This window comes from Sipha flava, unplaced genomic scaffold, assembly GCF_003268045.1.
Source record: "Sipha flava isolate LNK unplaced genomic scaffold, YSA_version1 2_pilon_pilon, whole genome shotgun sequence".
NCBI classification, from domain to species: domain Eukaryota; kingdom Metazoa; phylum Arthropoda; class Insecta; order Hemiptera; family Aphididae; genus Sipha; species Sipha flava.
Genome location: NW_020272972.1, coordinates 2,515,139 through 2,534,231, shown reverse-complemented (window position 1 = coordinate 2,534,231; position 19,093 = coordinate 2,515,139). Strand labels below are relative to the sequence as shown.

Sequence of the window (19,093 nt, the reverse complement as noted above, 5' to 3'; positions counted from 1 at the left end):
CGCGCACACGCACACAAATACACACACCCATGTTCATGTGCGGTGGACTAAAATACCGATATCGTCCCAAGTCCATTTGTATACGTCTAACGAACGGCCGCGTCGACTTTCAAATGTGTTCGGCCGGGAGACGACTTTGTGATTTCGACGACAAAAAGTCCACGTAACGACGACTACAATGACTGTTGGCCCGTGCAGCGTACAGGTGTACGTGTAGGCCGAAGTCGCGTACGTACGCTTCGACCATCGACGTCGTGAACGAATGTACACGATACGAATGCGTACGGTAGAAGAGAATTGTACGCGCACGCGAACGTTTAATATATCGTTTATCTTCAGAATTAGTATATCTATTATTCAATACACGCGCACACACATGAATGAGGGACGATGATTTTCACATTTCGTAAGTTCTGCAACAATGTTTTCTTCCTGGTTAGACAATCGATTATAATTTTATCTGTAAACAATACCCATAACTCTTGTTGTTCGCGAACATTTCCAGGACGATGGAGTGAAAAAAACATAATATTACGTGAAAAAAAAAAAAAAATAATAATACAACATCGTACCGGCCGTGGTTGATTGAATAAATATAATGACGGCAGTGGCAGTAAATTAAAAAATTTACTGCACACGTAAACGTCCGGAATGAACATTAATATGATTAAATTCTTAGAACCTAGAAAAAAGAAAAAATGAGTACCAATTGTTCTTTTCCTTAAATTTTGAAAGGAACCCGAAAGGAAAAATACACTTAATAACTGTTTTTCTATTCTGGTTGAACGGGTTTTTAAACAAACACTATTCGTACCATCATATATTCCATATACTATTTGTTAATATGTTATTTATTATTTTATAATATCTTATATAATATTTCGTCCGGCCGAAAAACAATCGTATACGAGTGTTATAATCGCGAGTGCCGTGCGCTTATGCGATGGCAGTGCGCAGTTGCGGGGGCCGAGTCGTTGCGCGCCCGCAGGGCCGGCGTTACCTTTTGCGAGGCCCTGGGAAATACTTATTTTACCCACAACAATAGTCACCCGTAGCCTGTAGGCCACAATTAAGGGCGATAACGTGTAATCAGACCCGGCGGCAGGTGCACGCGGTATCGGGCAGTGACCGATTAAATTTAAAAAACGCGGTAAAATACATTTCCTATGTATCTCGGTTTCCGTACTATGCGGCACGCCGTACGGGACCTCGTCGGTGCATAAATAACATATTAAATATATTCGTTTTGTTAATTGTTCTTTTTTTTTTTTTTGTTACACGCCCACGGATTTCTCTGGACAACAATAGAAATAAAAATTTTTCTCATACATTTTTCAACAGTTATTATTTACGTTAGCCGTTTTTTTTTTTTTTAAGGGGAGACGCGGTCTCAAAGTCTCCGCTGACGAGCGGCCCCTGCACATCACAGGACCGACCGCGTTACGCGTCCGACCACTGCACCGCGGTCTCCGTGCGCACATACCCAATTGTTTGTTGAGCTGTTGTGGGCACGCCGCGTGCGTGCGTGATCGCAAACGAATGTGAAATGCCGTTCCACTGCTCTCTCGCCGTCGATCAAACGCCACCGGCCGTAAGCTTTGCGTCACGTTTCCAATCTATCCTGAAAGCCTTATATATATTTATGGCCGATATTCTTCCGTCCCGTAGAACGTAATTAAATTTCATTTTTTTTTTTTTTTTTCATTTCTTTTTCATCCGTCGAGTGGGATATGCCTTTAAATCTAAAAGCGTTATTTAATCCGTTGCGCATTCGAAACGTCTCGATGCTTTCGAAAGAATAAAACGTATTTCCCGAAATCGACGGTAGAGATCATTGAAAACCGTCGAACGTCTCGACCGGAGCTCGCGAACGCGTTCTGCGGCCAACGATTGCACTCGGTTGTGGTATTCGCTAAAGATGGTTTCGATTTTTTCAGTTCTACACACGATCCTGGTTTTCCGGGTCCACCAATCGCCACTGATCGATCGTCGTTCGGGTCTTGGCCGTCTTGCGATCCAATGGCGACCGGGAGTGGCTAAAATAAATACAACTAGTACAGCTGAAGGAAATACGATTCTACAGTTATCACGCGTGTGCGAGTCTTGCGGGAGAATCAAACGGTTCGTGTTGTACGTACTACATGTAAACGAAAGTTAAATGAGCCATATGAAATATTCAACGAACGTTCCGCTCAAACGCATTCGTTCGAATAATTGTCGGTGTTCGTTCACGTCGTCCCGTAACCAGTGCTAGTCACCAGCATTCGGATAATCTCATTGCGAATTAATTGATTCGCGCGCGTTGTCTTGCTTGCTGACAACATCGCCCAACAACATTGTTCGTTATGATTACCGTACAATATTATAACGAAATCTCTACGTAAAGGTACGGGTGACAAACGGGTACACCGCTGGCGTTGATAGTCAACGAACTCGGGTTGAACTTTTTTTTGAACCATATATCGTTGTATACATTCTATACATTTTCGTCTACTGAAACGCGCACGAGTGTTTTCATCGGGACATCGATCATTCCATCCATCACCTACGCGTCCATAACTCCTCTAGCATGGCTATATATTTGGTATTTTGAGCACGGAAAAATGTACGGACACCGAATAGAAAAATGTTCACTTGTGCATTACTCTGGAGTGTAATACGGTAGATAATCAAATGGTTATGTGATTGGATTTTGTTGCGGTATGCCTACATCGATTCGAAAATCAATATATTATTGAAGATAATGTGATCGTGTATTTATATAGCCGTAACAAGAGGAACAACTATATTTTCCACGCGTAAAATAAATTTAAAAAATACAATAAAATATTAGCTCAAGATGCGCATGATATTTCATTTTTATGCGTTTAAATGTATTGAATTTCATTCGTCTTCCTGATCCACATTAAGAATCCACAGCAGAACCCGTCACTGCTATCCGCCGCGGTAGGTTACGTATCCAAGATGTTGTATTAGACACAACACATTTCAATTAATAACAATGCAGTAACGGTAATAATAACATAATAACAGTTAAGTCCCGACGAAATATGTTTACGCCATTCTTAACGCAGATTAATGCGGGATTGGCACGTCTCGTTTCTAGAACCATCGAAATCCACTTCAATGTAGTATATTATTTATTAACATTAGTCGCACGAAAAACAACGCTTTTTCTTCCGTATCAATTTCAATTCATATTTTTGAAGAAATTAAAAACATTCGTTATCAAAGCCTGCTCATAGTTAAACTGTACATGGCTAGAGCAAACACATTTTTGTGGTAAAGTGCTTCCCAAAATTAATTTTACTGTGACCGACTTAATTTAAAGTAAAATTTATTTCTCTTCCTATGGTGGTAAGTGGACAATTGTTTTTCTCTCATCAAATCATTAAAATAACAGAACCAATTTTTTGTATACATGTTGAAATTAAATTGTAGACAAATATTTCACCGACCCCCATTACATACTTACGTCTTTCAAGTAGATCATAGTCTACAATTTGAAAAGAACTGTTATAGTGTACAACATATCGTTGTGCGCACGCAAGGGAGGGCAAACGTGCTGAATTTTAACTCGATTTTAATGTGTTAAATGCAACGGTGGACAGAATTTCGTACAATGATTATTGATGTACATGAAATTAATTTCCGTCGTCAAAATCTGAAAACGATTCACAGCCGGTACGTGTTTACATTCAAAAAACTTGTGAATAAATCAATAACGTTCGAGAACGTATATGATAGTCATATAAAAAAAAAAAAAAAAAATTAAAATAAACGAAATAATTAATATTAGTTATCCTTTTTTCCTTTACCGAGTACGCATATTTTAAAATAAATGTAAATAATTTTGTTATTAGTAGTGTTTCGGAGAAAAACATTGCTGTCCGTGGAGTATTTTAATAATTTATCGAGGAAAAAGTTTTACGAGATCGGCACCATCATTGTATGTGTTTAACTAGAAGCGTTATGGGTTCACAAAGTGTGATGAATCGAGTTTCGATCGTGGTCCTCGAGTAAATAATATTATTTTATCGGAACTAAAACGAATCGACTTAAGCATACCGCCGTCCGCACGTCAAATATAATGGCTATTTGAAAAGTTTTGCCTGGAAACTATTTACGATGAAGCTGTCGCTAAATACGACTCAATTCGCAATATACCCGAGCAACATTAACAATATAATTTTTTTTTTTTTAATAAAATGTTGTCTACAGTTCATTATAGTTTTGAGTAAAGGTTAAGCTATTTGACTCTAAATAAAACGACTATTTGAATGAATTGTGTATTCGGTGTTGTGTCGGTGATCGATCTCCTACAGTACTATTAAGAAAGCCTAGTATTATATGCTACTCGTTTGGTTATAAATTTGGTTGAAACCTAACTGCTTCACGAGAATTCGGTAGTCGAATTATTTTAGGCTATTCAGATTCAACGTTTTGCTTCACCGTACATTACTAGCTCGAGTATAAAATAATTATCGTATATTCTATGCAAAGCGTATATATCGATGTGAAACGCATTATTTAAAAATGAACGTGTCGATCAATACGTCCGTGAGTGCGATTGGTCGAAAAATCGCCGTTATACACTGTCGCATTATACGTGTTACATTATACAGTGTCGTTGACAGTATTAATGTCAACGAAGGGGTAGAAACCGTATCGCTGCGGCTCAGGACGGCTAGACCATTAAAATAGACACCGGTACGAATTAGCGGATAGACACATTGGACGTGCACGGCTTTGGAAACTTTTCAAAATTGTGGAATACATGGAATACCGCTGCGCACCGCAATACGAAGAATACATTTATTTCAATAACGAACATTTATACGTAACAATGCGTTAGCGATTTCTACCCTCTGCCCACTACACGAACGCATAACAAGGGCGGTACGTTTTAAAAATTAATCCTATTAGGTTGACGGCGTGGCGAAGGCGTACGGTGTAGCGCAAGCCGAGTCCGCGAGATTCGAAGACGCTTAAAATTCGTTTTATTCGTTTCGCAAGAGCACTGGTCGATGAACGTAGAGCGTTTTTCTCGGCGTATTGTCATACATACGACTTGTAGACACCCTTATACAGACGCATATCGTAATCTTCTCAGGAGCGGGAAAAAGTTTTGATGTACAATAAAACCGAACTATCGTCGAACGGAGAGGTACGGGCACGAAATCGTATACACCGCGGTAGCATTGACGTGCAGTTTTCGCGGTTTGCGATACGTTTTTGCGGTGGTAATAAGTTATTATTCGGGCGCGTACCAGCACATTTTGTCGCGGACAAAACATTGTTGTTTATGAATCGCGTACAGAATTACTTTTGTGAAATCGAACTGGAAAAAAAAGCGATGAAAAGTGGGTATCGTTTTATCACAGTAAATATCATTGCGTAATACCGTGTCCACACGTGTCATCAGGAAATCGAAACAATATACAAACTCAACTCTTCCCAACTTAAACTGAGGTGGTCTAGATATAGTTTTGGAAAAGAGAAAAAAAAACAAATACCCAGCGTGGACCCTACATAACATAGCACTGATATGGGCGATCATTCGATGATTATCATTCTGCACAGAGTAAATTTTTTAAATCCTTTGATATCTTCGACCAAAAAGCTTACCATTTTATTTTCTATGCAAAGCCAAGGACGGTGATCATGCAACACAGTCTTTGTTTCATTATCGCCAACTGAAATTGTGTAATAATATATACATATAACGAACTATTTACCACTGTGGTGATGGGACTCAAATTTGGTTTACAGATCACGACTTTTTTTTCTTCAATAATATCACAAAATTATATTTTTACATTAATGGAAACAAGAATTGTTGAATCCGACCAAGGCGCTGAACGTCTTGATGTATTCCCTAATCTTCGGTTGTCAACTATGCTCGTGTCTTCGGCATATCTGTAAGCAGTTTAACAGACTCTTTAAGGATGAGTGCTAATCGGTTTTAATCAACGGTAATGGTATACATCTGGGCTGGACGTCTGCTATCTGCACCTGCTGTTACCTCTTGTAATATCGCGACACACTCGCCGCACACCCTGTGAAATGCGCATCGTTAGAATTATATATCAATAATAATAATAATAATAATTTAATAATTATTACTATAATTACCACGTAAAAACATGTGTACACCGTCTCGGCGATTTGTTTTCGTCCGCGCGTTCCCGTTGTTCACCCCGACCGTGTTTAAGGTTAGTAGCCACGCGGTGCGTTTCGCAAAGTAAGAGCGTAGGTGTTTCCCGGACGGACACGGCAAAAAGCGGCCCCGAGAGGTACACCGATCGACGGGGGTGAGGTCGCGGTGCGGCCGACGTGTGATTTTGACGTCGCACAAGGACCGACAAAACCTGGTCACCGGCGAACCGTATTAATTGCCACATTAACTAACCACCGTTCACGAGTGTATAACGCAGTGTATTACGCGTGTTTTTTTCCTTCACTCGATCTTTCCGTCATCCACTACCTCTCGATCCTCCGCGCCTCACTACCACCCGATACGACCGAATATTAGCACGCGCACGCATCACGCCCAGTTCGTATGCATTCTGTGCGCTAACGATTTACATGATTATCGCTACACGTGCGTTGGCAGTCTCTTCTCTCTCTCTCTTTTCTCCTATTCAACCTTATGGTTGGTTTTTCAGTCGGATATGTGCTCTCTCCTCTTCCCGGTTTCCAGATACCCTCTTCGGTTCCGCGTAGCTTCGTGGTCTTGCACCGGATACCATTCTTTCGACAAATGCAGCACTTGGAGGACACTTCCCGTTGGTCTACCATACCTTCAATTTTTCCTCATGTTATCCTATTATCCAGTTCGTTTACGTGCTTCCATATGCGACCAATACCATATTTCAAATCTCTTCGTTTACCTGCTTTATTTCCGCGGCCGTATAACGCCACACCCCATACGTATAATTTTTTTGAAGTATTTCGTAATCATAACACTTCTACTATCGGAGCGTAAAAATGTTCTCTAATTATTCACCGACACCGACTTCGCCAATGCGATTCTGGATCTTATTTACATGACGCTTCAACGGTAGTGATCATGGTTATTCCACAAATCACATACGACCTGCAGATGGTGCACTCCCTAAGCTGCAACGCAAACGCATAACATTTGAATATTGTTACCCAAGTGAAGCTTGAGTGCTATGGTAGATTTTATTAAAAGAAAATATCATTTTAAAGATTAGTATCAATGCGTTTTGTCGATAGAACTGCGGATTATATCGAATAATTTAACATAACGTTTATTTAATAATTAAAATGTAATTTATTTATTTATTATGTAATTAGTGATCGCGTACGGTATAATAACACTGCAATAGTTCAGTAATTTGTAGGTATATTAAATAGTGCTACTATGATTTTTATATTGCAATACGAATTTAAGTACAGTAAGTTTTTGATCTACTGAATTGCGATCCAAACAAATGTTTTCCGTTGGATGAGTAACCGTAATGATATAGACGTTCATTCGCTTCTGCTTAAAAATGTTCAAAACGAAATCCAATTCCCACTATGATACTATATGAACTAATCATAGAAATGGTTTACTTTTTTCGTATATTCAGAGCGAAGCGAAGAATGTATTGATTTTTCAATAATGTTTTTATTCTATATTTTTCCTGCGAACATTTTATTGGATTTTAAGTTTACTCAAAAAAGTGTCAAACTGTTATTTTACAGATCAATAACTGACCATGGGCGGTACTTAAAAAAATATTATTTTTCGATTTTCTCAGTGGATTCTTCACACGAAAAATAATTTTTTAAAAAAAAAAAAAAAGACTTGGTGATATGTTTAAACGTTATTCATTAATTTAAGAATTAATATTAGAATATTTTTCAACAAAATGTATTTACAATATAGATTGCATTTCTGAGTGATTTTGTTGTTATTAATTGTTTGATCAATTTATGTACAAAAGTTTTAATTTTGGAATAATTTAAACTGTACTTTTATAGAAATGATTGTAGCAGTGTTTTTGAAAACAAAAATAATTGTATGCACACTATAATTTCTTTTGTCTTAAGAAAAAAAATATAGAAAAGGTTTCATGTACTCGTACTTAAAAAAAATAAAGGTAATGATCAAATGTGTAATATGTGAAAATCTAGAATAATACTAGTAATAAAGAAATTGTGTTTCAAATGCTTTGGTCGTCACTAATGTACCTGAATTGCCTACATGGAGTGCCGTGTGTACTTTTTATGAGTATTTATTTTTTTACGATATTTAATTTATTGGTTCAATGGTAGAGAATAATATCAGTTTTTAATCCTCCACGATCATGCTATAATTAAAAATTAGTTATACGATTATATAATAACAGTTTATGTCAATAGACCACGGGTCCCTGCAATGAAACTGGCCTCATCCTACGTTCCATTTCTGTGCAAATTACAACAACTTTCACTAAGAATCATTCTAACATTGATTAAAAAAATTATTTTTTTAAATAAAAGCAATAAAATGTGGTTATATATGTGGGTACATTGTGTTTGAAATTAGATTTGATGATTTTACGAAAATATTAAATTTTAAATTTTTTTTCGCTTTAATATATCAGAGATAAAATGTCAATTTGGTTAGGTTTTAGGTTTTTCATTTTTTCAGATCAATCTCGATTAAATTTCTTAAAATGTAACCATATAATTGTTAGTGGTTTTTGTCATTGAAACTAATTTTTTTCCAAATTCTTTAGATTTTAAATGTTGTTAATGCATGTCATAAAGTAATTATAATAACGTAATAAAAACTTATGAATAATAATTATGTGGCTATTTCTTAGCGATATAGGCAACGTCAGCTAAAAACGATTTAGCGAAACTGGATATATTTCCTATTTTTTTATAGTCAATACTCTATTTATCTTAATGACACTTGGGGCATGAACCCAGGTTCTCCAAATTAACGCGGTCCTCGACCGATGGAGGCTCTAATAAGTATATATACTCATATATAAACATCTTTACGTTGTAATATATTGGCGCAACCTATTTCATCTATATATTTTATTCTGTCACAATCTAAAAAGCATGTAGCCACGCAGTAAATTAATTAATTTTGCAGTTTACAATGACAATTATGATACGACATGATACATCAGAAAACTTTCTATAATAATATCAAGGAACTAGTGATTTACTATTGCTTCGATCGCTGTATATTTGTAGTTGTATGTTTCTAGATCTCGGTATTTTGGTTTGGGAGGAAATATTATTGTTGTGTCCGATTTCATCTGATTTACCTAAAAATAAATTCTCAGAATTATTATGTCATCAAAATCGCATATTGCAATAGTAATAATATTACAAATGTACAAATAATACAATGTGTGCAAACATCCATTATGTTGTACCGGATGAATTTGACGATAACATCCGGCCGGTCGGAAAGTGTATCTAATCATCGAACTTTCGACATCGTCAAACATCACGGTAACAAAACGTGCAGTATATATTTACTGATTTTGAATGTGTTACGTCCAAAGTTTGGAAGTCTACCGTGTTCGTGGAAACGGATAATCGTACGTACCATATGCATATGTACATAAGACGGATCATACGCGTTTTACCACGCGTTTATAACACTTAATACTATTCGTTCGGTTCGCGAGTCCGTCGACTATAATTGTATTACTGCGATCAACTGTCGTATACGTCGATCAAAATCTTACGTACAGTCACAACTTGAATTAATTTAATATTCGACAAAACGCATATGCTTCCTATAGCGATCGAAACACACGATCGTCACAGAAGAAACCCTTTTTATTGGTTCGTTCTCTCTCTTACACTCATTTAACTATAATAATAATAATAATAATAACAATTTAATAATTTGCTTACACGCTAATAGATGGAAAAAAAAATGTTGTTTTATAGTTAAAACTGTTTATGCTAGCTTATTCTCTACTACGACAGTGATACGACCTGATTTTGAATTGCTTAACATTACAAAAACGTACGGATGAACTATAAAGTTTTCGAGTGTCCTTTAAACCGATCGCGGTTGTTTACAATGCGGTTTGTACACCGGTACACATCCAACCGATTGGATTTGCGCGAGCCCAACACGTTATTGGTACCGGGTGTTCCACGACGAGCGAGTGGATTTCGATCAGCTGTTACTCGTCGGCTGCTGGGCGCAAAGGGACGGGTATATGACGGATTCGATTATTCCGCCGTGGTAGTGACGAAATCGATGATATCGCATCTGCACGATGAACGGTTCGTGATTTATCGCGGCGTCGCAAGACGTCTTACCGGTGCATCCGACATGTGGAGACGGCCACCACTTGATGATATTGTATTCCATACCTACGAACCGAATGATTTTTTTGTAGAACCTCGGAAATACCGTGTAAAAATGTTGATTGTGTCGAGTTTTTTGAATTTTTTTCGCTTTTTAAAATCTATCCGATTTTTATGAGCACACGCTGTACGATACCACCACGTTCTCGGGGAAAAAGGCGGACACGTACACGCTACGGAAACGCGTAATAAACTCCATCCCCGGTGTGTGATAATGATCATAATAAACCGTAATGATTGTTACAGAGATCGGTTCACGTATACATAAAGATGTAGTATCGAAAACGTTTATCACCCGGCGGCGTCGACACTCCGTTTTCCCTTTAATGCGAAAAAGTTGCGAACAAACCGTCGTCGGCCCGTCAACTGTATTGTTTATGACTCGCGAGATTACGAGTTTTCTTAAATCCTTTTGTTTGACAACGGAACAACACGCCGCACATAATAATACTACTACCACGTGAACGAACACGGCGGAATATGTCGATTATGATTGTTGTTATTAATAGTATTGCGATATTTTAAACGAGTCGAGGTCGATCAACCGGCCGGAGTAGATAAATCATGCAGTGGCATTCGTAATAATATTATTACTACCATCACTATCATCTTCTCTCGTAAAATAGATATTTTTTTTTTTTTGATTTAACGATAGTTTTTCTTTTGGAACAACATTCCAACACATTCGCCGTCAAAATATTTTCTATCGATTACACATACATATATATATATATATATTTATATATTTATGTGTGCATGTGCGAACGTAATGCATACAAATCGATGACGCGGAATTATGTTCTTATTAAAATTGATCGTTAAAATGTACATTTTTTGGTTTTTAATTTTATATATGTAGTACTGAATTATGTACAGATGTATTTAGCGTAAATAATGTTTGTTAGAATAGAGTTTCAGCGTTTGTTTCAATGTTATTAACTCGTTTAAAAACACAAAACAAATAACCAATACTAAAAATAAAAATAATCAAAATATTTTTATCGTTTGAAATCTACGAGTCCGCCGTGAACTTTTATAACTTTTATTTTTCGGTCGCATTCCCGAACAGTCTAATTACCTATAATTTATCAAAAAATTTAATCCGTTTCGTAATATTATCCGACTAAATAGTATGTTTAATCTTTCGGATTGAATAGAAAAGTCAAATACGTATTATATTATACTAGTAAGCATTTATTAAGCTTATTCTGAAACTTTGATTCACCACAAACCTATATATATTTTTGTAAAACGTATACAATTTTTTTAATTTTTTTTTTCATAACTACGCAAGCTTGGTAAAAAAATTGATTTGATAACCAAAATTATGATTTTCGCTTTTAAATTAAACGCGTACACGCGTAATTAGACAATACCTCACACGTAAAACGACCATTATTTCGAATAAGTCACTTGCGGTCAGGTTAGACTCAATGGACCATCAAACCGATGAAAAAAAAAACATTGCAGTCGGAATATCTGTTTTTAATGTATGGAAATTCGTGTTTTCATTACAATACACATGCAGATGTTATACTGATTCCAATACATACGATAGCGATACTATGATACACGCATATGTAGTTACGTTTCACATGTAATAGAACTATGAAACGAGTCACATTAATTTGTATAATGTTATCAATTAATAATAATAAGAATAATAAAAATATCGCGTTCGGCTGAACGATTGAACTTTTTTAAAAATTTAAAAACATAATAACGTTTTTACGGAGTCCCAGCACAAAAGCAACCGGAAACTTATGAACTAAAAGTACCTAGAAAATAAAGTTGAAGTATTTTCTTTGAACATTTTTCATACTTTTATTAATTATTTCTTTTGTATTCACGTATACACGAGAAAATAATATTATTATAAAAAGAGTTGAAAATGTTTCCTTCGGCATATTTATAAATTTTCTTCTGTAATAAAATGCTCAGGACGATTTTTTTCCTTTCTTGCTGTATACATTTTTTTTCTTACTATCATAATTATTATAACTATTATTATTGTTGTTATTATAATTTGTTACGCGCATGTATTGATGCGTCGCGTTTTCTCAGTCGTAAAACTACTCGTTTTCCTATTATCCGCTACGTCTCGCCCATGCCCTTTCTTCCTCCGTTCGTCCGTATTTTCAGTAATTTAATTTGCAATTCGTCGAAAAAGCTCCGGCGCAGAGGGGAGAAAAAAAAAAGTTATAATAAAAACGAATACATTATCATGCACACGTAATATATAACACGCGGTTTTGGCGTGCGCACGCGCGTGAACACCGTCCGACGATGATTATGACAACGGTCACGTCCGTTACAGAACGAGTACGTATACAATACACGTGTACAAACCGCGAATACATTATACACATTATACACAGGGAGCGGAATATATTTACCGACGTTTTTATACGCGCATAAAACGTCACGGGATAATAGAACCGTGCACTATATAATTTGCATACACGCATGCATGTGTGTAAGTACGCGCGTTGTAAACGTACACGTCCGAATGAAACTGCAAAGACACTGAAACAGTAATAATAATAATAATAATAATAAAAATAATCACAACGATAACGCCGGATTTGCGTTTCAGTAGACGAACGGAAACGATAAAATAATACGCGAATAATATCACGGTGCGTCCGATTGCCACCCCTCTGACGACCCCTTTCACGTGTATGCGATTCCCTACAGATTATCTCGGTCAAAACCAACGGGTTTGCTCGTCTCGCGATATAACTGGCCTGCGTTCGTCCCACGTCTAAGCGTATATTATGCCGAGTGCCGAGTGAGGGTCCCGGTACATAATTGTTCGCAAGTATATTATTCGAATGCGATCGAAACCGACATCGGACCGTCATCGGTTTGGCCCGTAAACACACTCGATTTCGGGCGGTAAAATCGAGGCAACTTCAAATACCGTACGTTCCTCGACAACATCGACAGTCAACCAGACGACCGATCCGAATGGATTTCGATGTTCCGTCATCAAACCATATTAATCCGATTACCGGTCTACCAGTTCAATCCGATTGTCGATAAATTCAAACAGACGCGATGCGCTAGGCGATGGGAATTCGTTCTCATAATCATTAATTGTTATATTTTCTACGATACCATCTCGCGTTTAGTTTTCAACCGGTGATCCTTGACTTTCGGTCCGATGCATAATCAGGTTATTAATCAGATCGACAATCGGGTTTGCCGAGGACCACACGGATAGTTTGCACTTCAGGATGCATAACAAGACTCTGGCTGTCCTATTCGGCCCGTGAGTACGAGGAAAACGTGGGAAAGTGTTAGCGACGCAAGATATCTTCGAGTGCGCGTTTTTCGCTTAAAAACGTTTTCGAACACGAAATATAACGACCAGTCGTTTCGAGAGACGTAAGAGTTCTCTATTCGTATGTAGGTTACGCAAGTACCACTTATTATAATCCATCCCCCTCCATAAACGGTGGTTGTTATCCAAACGAAATGCGTCGTCGTTTCGGTGTTCCGTTTATTTCTATTTCTCGGTATCGGATGGTTGTTGGTCTCGCGTAACGTCCGTGCCAGCCCGTCCGCGTCGCGTTAACGTCACCGAACACTTCACGCTGAGACACGCACGTGCTCGGTGTTCGGCGATTTCAACGGCGAAACTCGACTCGTCGGCTTCCATTCGGTGATCGGTTACATCATTGTTCGTGACGAATCAACAATTCGATCACGATTCTTATGAAGTTGGCCGATACCCGAATACCGTCCGCGCAACGTTCGATTTCTCTACGAGTACGGGTGCAGACGTCCGTTCCCTCCCGGCGATTGATTTTTATCGATCCGCCGAGCCCGCGACGTGCAGCGATACGATTACCGTTGCTGACGCTGCTGTTTTCGCTACCCTTACCGTCGTCATTATTGCGATTTCCGCGACCCGCACAGATAACGCGCTCGCGTTTTAATCGGCACGGTCGTTCGAACTCGCGTCGCGCGGACGGACGGAAGTGCGCGCGAGTCCGCCCCGTCCGAGTACCGGCGTGCCGTCGTGCCATTGTTCGCGCCCGCGACGACGATAACGACCGTGGAGGACGGACGGGAAAAAAACGAGCGAGAAATAAAATAAAAAAGAAAAAAAAATTATCATAACGCTAAAGAAGAAAAACCGTCTTCGCATTGTTTTTTCCCGCGGAATAACTAATGGGCCGCCGCTGTATATAAATATATATATGTACGTGTAAATTTAATCTAAATGTTTGTGTACAGAGGCACGGAGTATCCCGACGAGATGCGTAGATACGTCGACGTGTCCTCCAGCGACCCCTTCTCTGAACGACGGAAGGTCCTGACCCCCGCCGACGGGGGTGGTTGAAAAATGCTCTCCTCTTTCCACGTTTCCCGTTCGACGCGCACGACTAAATTATTATGTCCTACATTCGGTTTGCTTACGATAATCCGCAACGTTTGGCGTAGTCCCGCGACCGCACCGTTTCGAATCGCACGTATTTCGATTGAAATTCGTTTTCGGAAACAGTAGCAGTTCGATGATAAATCATCATTTTTCGATATACGAGCGTGATATTAGGTACGCACAAACCTTATAACAACGACGCCTGTTGATGTACAGGTTATATATACAGGTTGGGCGAGTGAAGTTATTTTCGTAACTCGTAAGGTTTATTATTACTTTTCAAAAGTTACAAGTTACTAAATTAATAAAAAAAGTTATTTTACTTATAAGTTGATAATTAGCTGTAGGTTTTGGAAAAAAAAATGTACTCATTAAATTAGAAGTTTACTTAATAAAAATTTGCTCGGCGTTATAACTGAAATTGAAATTCTTAACTCGTTAACGTCCAATATTGTTGAATACGATCTCGACATTTGGTCTGACTGGTTGCAATATTTTTCATATCACCCCATACCCCTGTAACGATCACTCACTATAACGTAAATGGTATACGCAACAATGAGTATATTATGTGATATCTCTCCATTTTTATATGTTACAATGCGCGTGTGCATGGATAATACAACAGAATTCAGTGGCGTGTTTGGGATAATTTTTTAAAATGGTGGGTTGGCAAAATCTGTACGTCAGACTTTAATATTATATTGACGTCAAAACGTTCACTGTTCTAAAAACATAAAATTTATTTTATTCGATATGAACTTCAAACAGCATAATCAACTATAAACTATAAAGCATGAAAAAAATAAACCATTAGCACAGCATACCGATTATTGATTATAAATGTAGATAATAGATTTTTTTTTATCATCTATAATTATAATACAGTACGTCGTGTTGATGGTATACAAACCAGCAGTTATCAATTTTTTTTGAGGCCATGACCCCCAAAAATTTCATTATGATTTTTAGCGACTCTAACGTATAAAATAACATAAAAAATTAGTGATAAATAAATTTGATTTATAAAACTTTTTTTGTCGGCATTCTTAAACTTTTATCAATTGTAATTCTCAATAATCATTATCATGATGACATTTACAAAAACAGCTCACTAGTTATTTTATATATTGGCAACCTTATAAAGATTGCTGGTGACCCCTAAGGGGTGCGCGATTCCCAGTTTGAGAATCGTTGTTATATACGGTTTACATGGTAATAACGGGTACAAAATTGGGTACCATATTTGATGGGAACGCATGATACGCGAATGTAGTCATAATAATGGAATTTAATCGCAGTTTCCACGAAACAGTAAAAAAAAATCTCGGAGGTCGGTCTCGTCTCGGTGTCAAATTCCCCCCCCCTCCCATCACCCAAACATGTCACTGGCAAAAATTTGCTTTTTCAATATTTTTTTCCTCTCGTTTTAACGTGTTGCATTACCATTTCACAATCGTTAATGGCCAATAATTAGATTCGACAATACGGTCCGCCGCTGTCCCTGTTTATTCTCGCGTTGCGTATTGTATATTATTTATTTTTGATTAAAAAGATTATATTGTTGTTGTTATTACTATTACTATTATTATTATTATTATTATTATTATTATTTTTAATATTATTATTTTTATTATTGTTGTTATTATTATTACTGCTGTTGCGCACCGAGTTTCGTTTTGGATATTTCGTTATCACGATTGGTCCGCTGCGTGTAACCCGGGAACTTTTACCATAAATTATCGGTCGAAACCCGCCGCGAGTTGTTCGGACTCTTTTAGTACGTACACAAAGTAACTTTACTTCCGACGGTTCTTTTCTAAATAGTTAAACTTTCGCAGCACACATATTTGTACTGATTCATGAACTGACCGTGCATTGTTGATGCGAATATTTTTGTTCCGTCTTTTTCTTTTACTGTTGTTATTACAACGATTATTACGATTATTATTATTATGAGATTCTCTCGTTACCACCCGCTCGCGATCTACAGCAGCTTTCGAGAAATATTTCCAAGCTCCATTATATTGTATACAATGTTTATGTTTGTGTGTGTGTATGTGTGTATACAGAAGGGTTTCTTCGAGAAATATTTCATCTCGTGATCGAAAATTTTATGAAATCTTTCTGTATTGTTTTTGTCCGAGACGTACGAATAATATTATTTGTAATTTCGGAGAAATTATTCGTTTATTTATTTATATATTTTTTTTTTTTTTTTGATAATCATTCGATATAATTTATGCAAATACTTCCGTTGCGAACGGCGATTGATTACGACATTACCCGGCGATTCGCGGCCATCCTTACCGTGTTACAGCGTATTGTAATAATTTATGTTAATAACTCAAGGTATAAGGATAAGGATAAGTATAAGGATGCGACTATAATGATCATGATTTACGGTAAATATAAGTATGCGATTATAATGATGATGATGATGATGATGATGACGATTACGATGATCGTAATGACTGGACATTTTATCAGTTTCCAAAAATTAATTCACGATATTAATATTCTATCCATCGCACGCCGCCTCATCAGACTATATTATATTTCATTGTAATAGTTTATTATTTATATCCGCAAACGCGTATAGTTTAACATTAAAACGTGTTGACTTACATACATACTAGTGTTATGTACCTCGAAGTATGTGCGCGCGAAAAGTTATCGCAAGCCGGTTTCGCGTATTAATATCATTTAAATTTCATAGGATACGAAAAAAATCACAAGACAAGTTATTATAACTATCTAAGTATATATATATTATAATATTATAAAAGAATAAATTTCCCCGGAATAGAACGTAAACACGTTTTACTTCTATAACTTTGTACAACTAAAAGATGTGTACTATCTCGTAAAAATTTGAATAGTAATTGAACTTTATATTATTAAGTAAATATGAGCTTTGCATAAAAGTTTATTATGATTGCAAAATCGTGTTGACGTAGCACGTTTACGATGATAAAGTAACCATATAAGCTCGCCGTGTCTTATACCTACATTTATTGTTTTCCAGTTCTCTATTTTTTTTTTTAATATAAAAATCAGTAGAATAACCTATAACATGATATCGTGGGTAACGGATCGATTGTAATTAAACTGTTAAATACGTATTAAAAGTGTATTATCGTGTCGATTAATTTTGAACGTTGAAAAAAATCAGAATCAAATATCTTCTAGGGTTATTAAATAATATTTAAAAATTAAAACAAGTCATTGTTGTTTAAAATGCGAATTATCTATATTTATTTCTTTATTCTTCCGGGAAGGTTGGCGTGAAGGTTGAAGTTAAAAAAAAAAAAACTAAAACGACCCTAGATTAAGTTAAGTTTTCCTCTAATTAAGCAGTCTTCACAAAATGACCTTTTACAAATTATCCAGAAGAAAATGACAATGAGCGAAAAAAAAAAATAATAATTAACTAAATTACTCAAAAAGTACACCGTTATTATGTTATGTATCAGATAATTACGCGCGAGTAGTATTAAGCGTTTTTATAAAAACGCGTAACAATATCAAGTAAACTTTTTATAGCGAGACGTTTTAGTATTTTTAGCGTTGGCATACAATACGGTATTGTTATTATTATCAAGCGTAGACGGTATATTTTATTCGCGAACCTACATGTACGCGTAGACTGACGAATAAGACACACGTGTTTTCTTGCACATTTTTCAAACATCTCACGGATATTTATTTCAATTTTTTCTTCTCTACGAAACTGACGAGATTAACTGACAAAATCGACGGGCGTGTGAATGACATGACGTTTCGTCGAAATAATAATAATAGTATACGCGATCGTGTGCTCGTGCGAGTACCCGACATGATGGCAATATGGTTGGGGGATGGGGGATGGAATGTAGAAATAATTGTGTGCACAACCATATCGTTTTATTAAAGGCATAAACCGTATATAGTCAGTCTGAAAACACTCAAAAATCTGAGTCGAGTATATATAAGGTGTACACTGCAGTACACTTCTTTAAAAAAACTGAAGTATATAAATGTGTATACGTGTCCGCACGTGACAGGCTCATAATACTGTGATGAGATGATTTGTTTAATAAAACTGGGCATAAACGAGTTCGGCAAAGTTAACACCAACTTTTTTATATAATAAGATAATCTGTTTCTCCCATTAACTTGTACCTTATAAACTTAACGGTTATTATGTGATACAAGTTAACTTCGAGCTAATTAATAATTATCTAAATTGTTTTTTTACCCCTCTTACGTTCATATATATATATATATACTCATGAATTTATTTTTTGGACATAACAATTAGGTATAGTAAAAATATTAGGAAAAATAAAACATAATAATGTTGTAAACTACCTG

General features: G+C 36.6%; 1 protein-coding gene across 3 annotated transcripts in view; it reads left to right on the top strand.

Moving 5' to 3' along the window:
* The window catches only part of LOC112686051 (lachesin-like), a 200,326-nt gene that overhangs the window by 33,102 nt on the left and 148,131 nt on the right, over positions 1-19,093 (top strand). The window contains exon 1 of one of the 3 annotated variants that reach the window (XM_025558158.1): positions 1,429-1,591. The exons of 1 other annotated variant lie outside the window; for it this stretch is intronic. In XM_025558158.1, coding sequence (XP_025413943.1) covers positions 1,547-1,591 — 45 coding nt within the window. In that variant the 5' untranslated portion in view covers positions 1,429-1,546. Of the gene's footprint in view, positions 1-1,428; positions 1,592-19,093 lie in introns of those variants that run through there. One more of the 3 variants, XM_025558157.1, reaches the window with a different exon arrangement.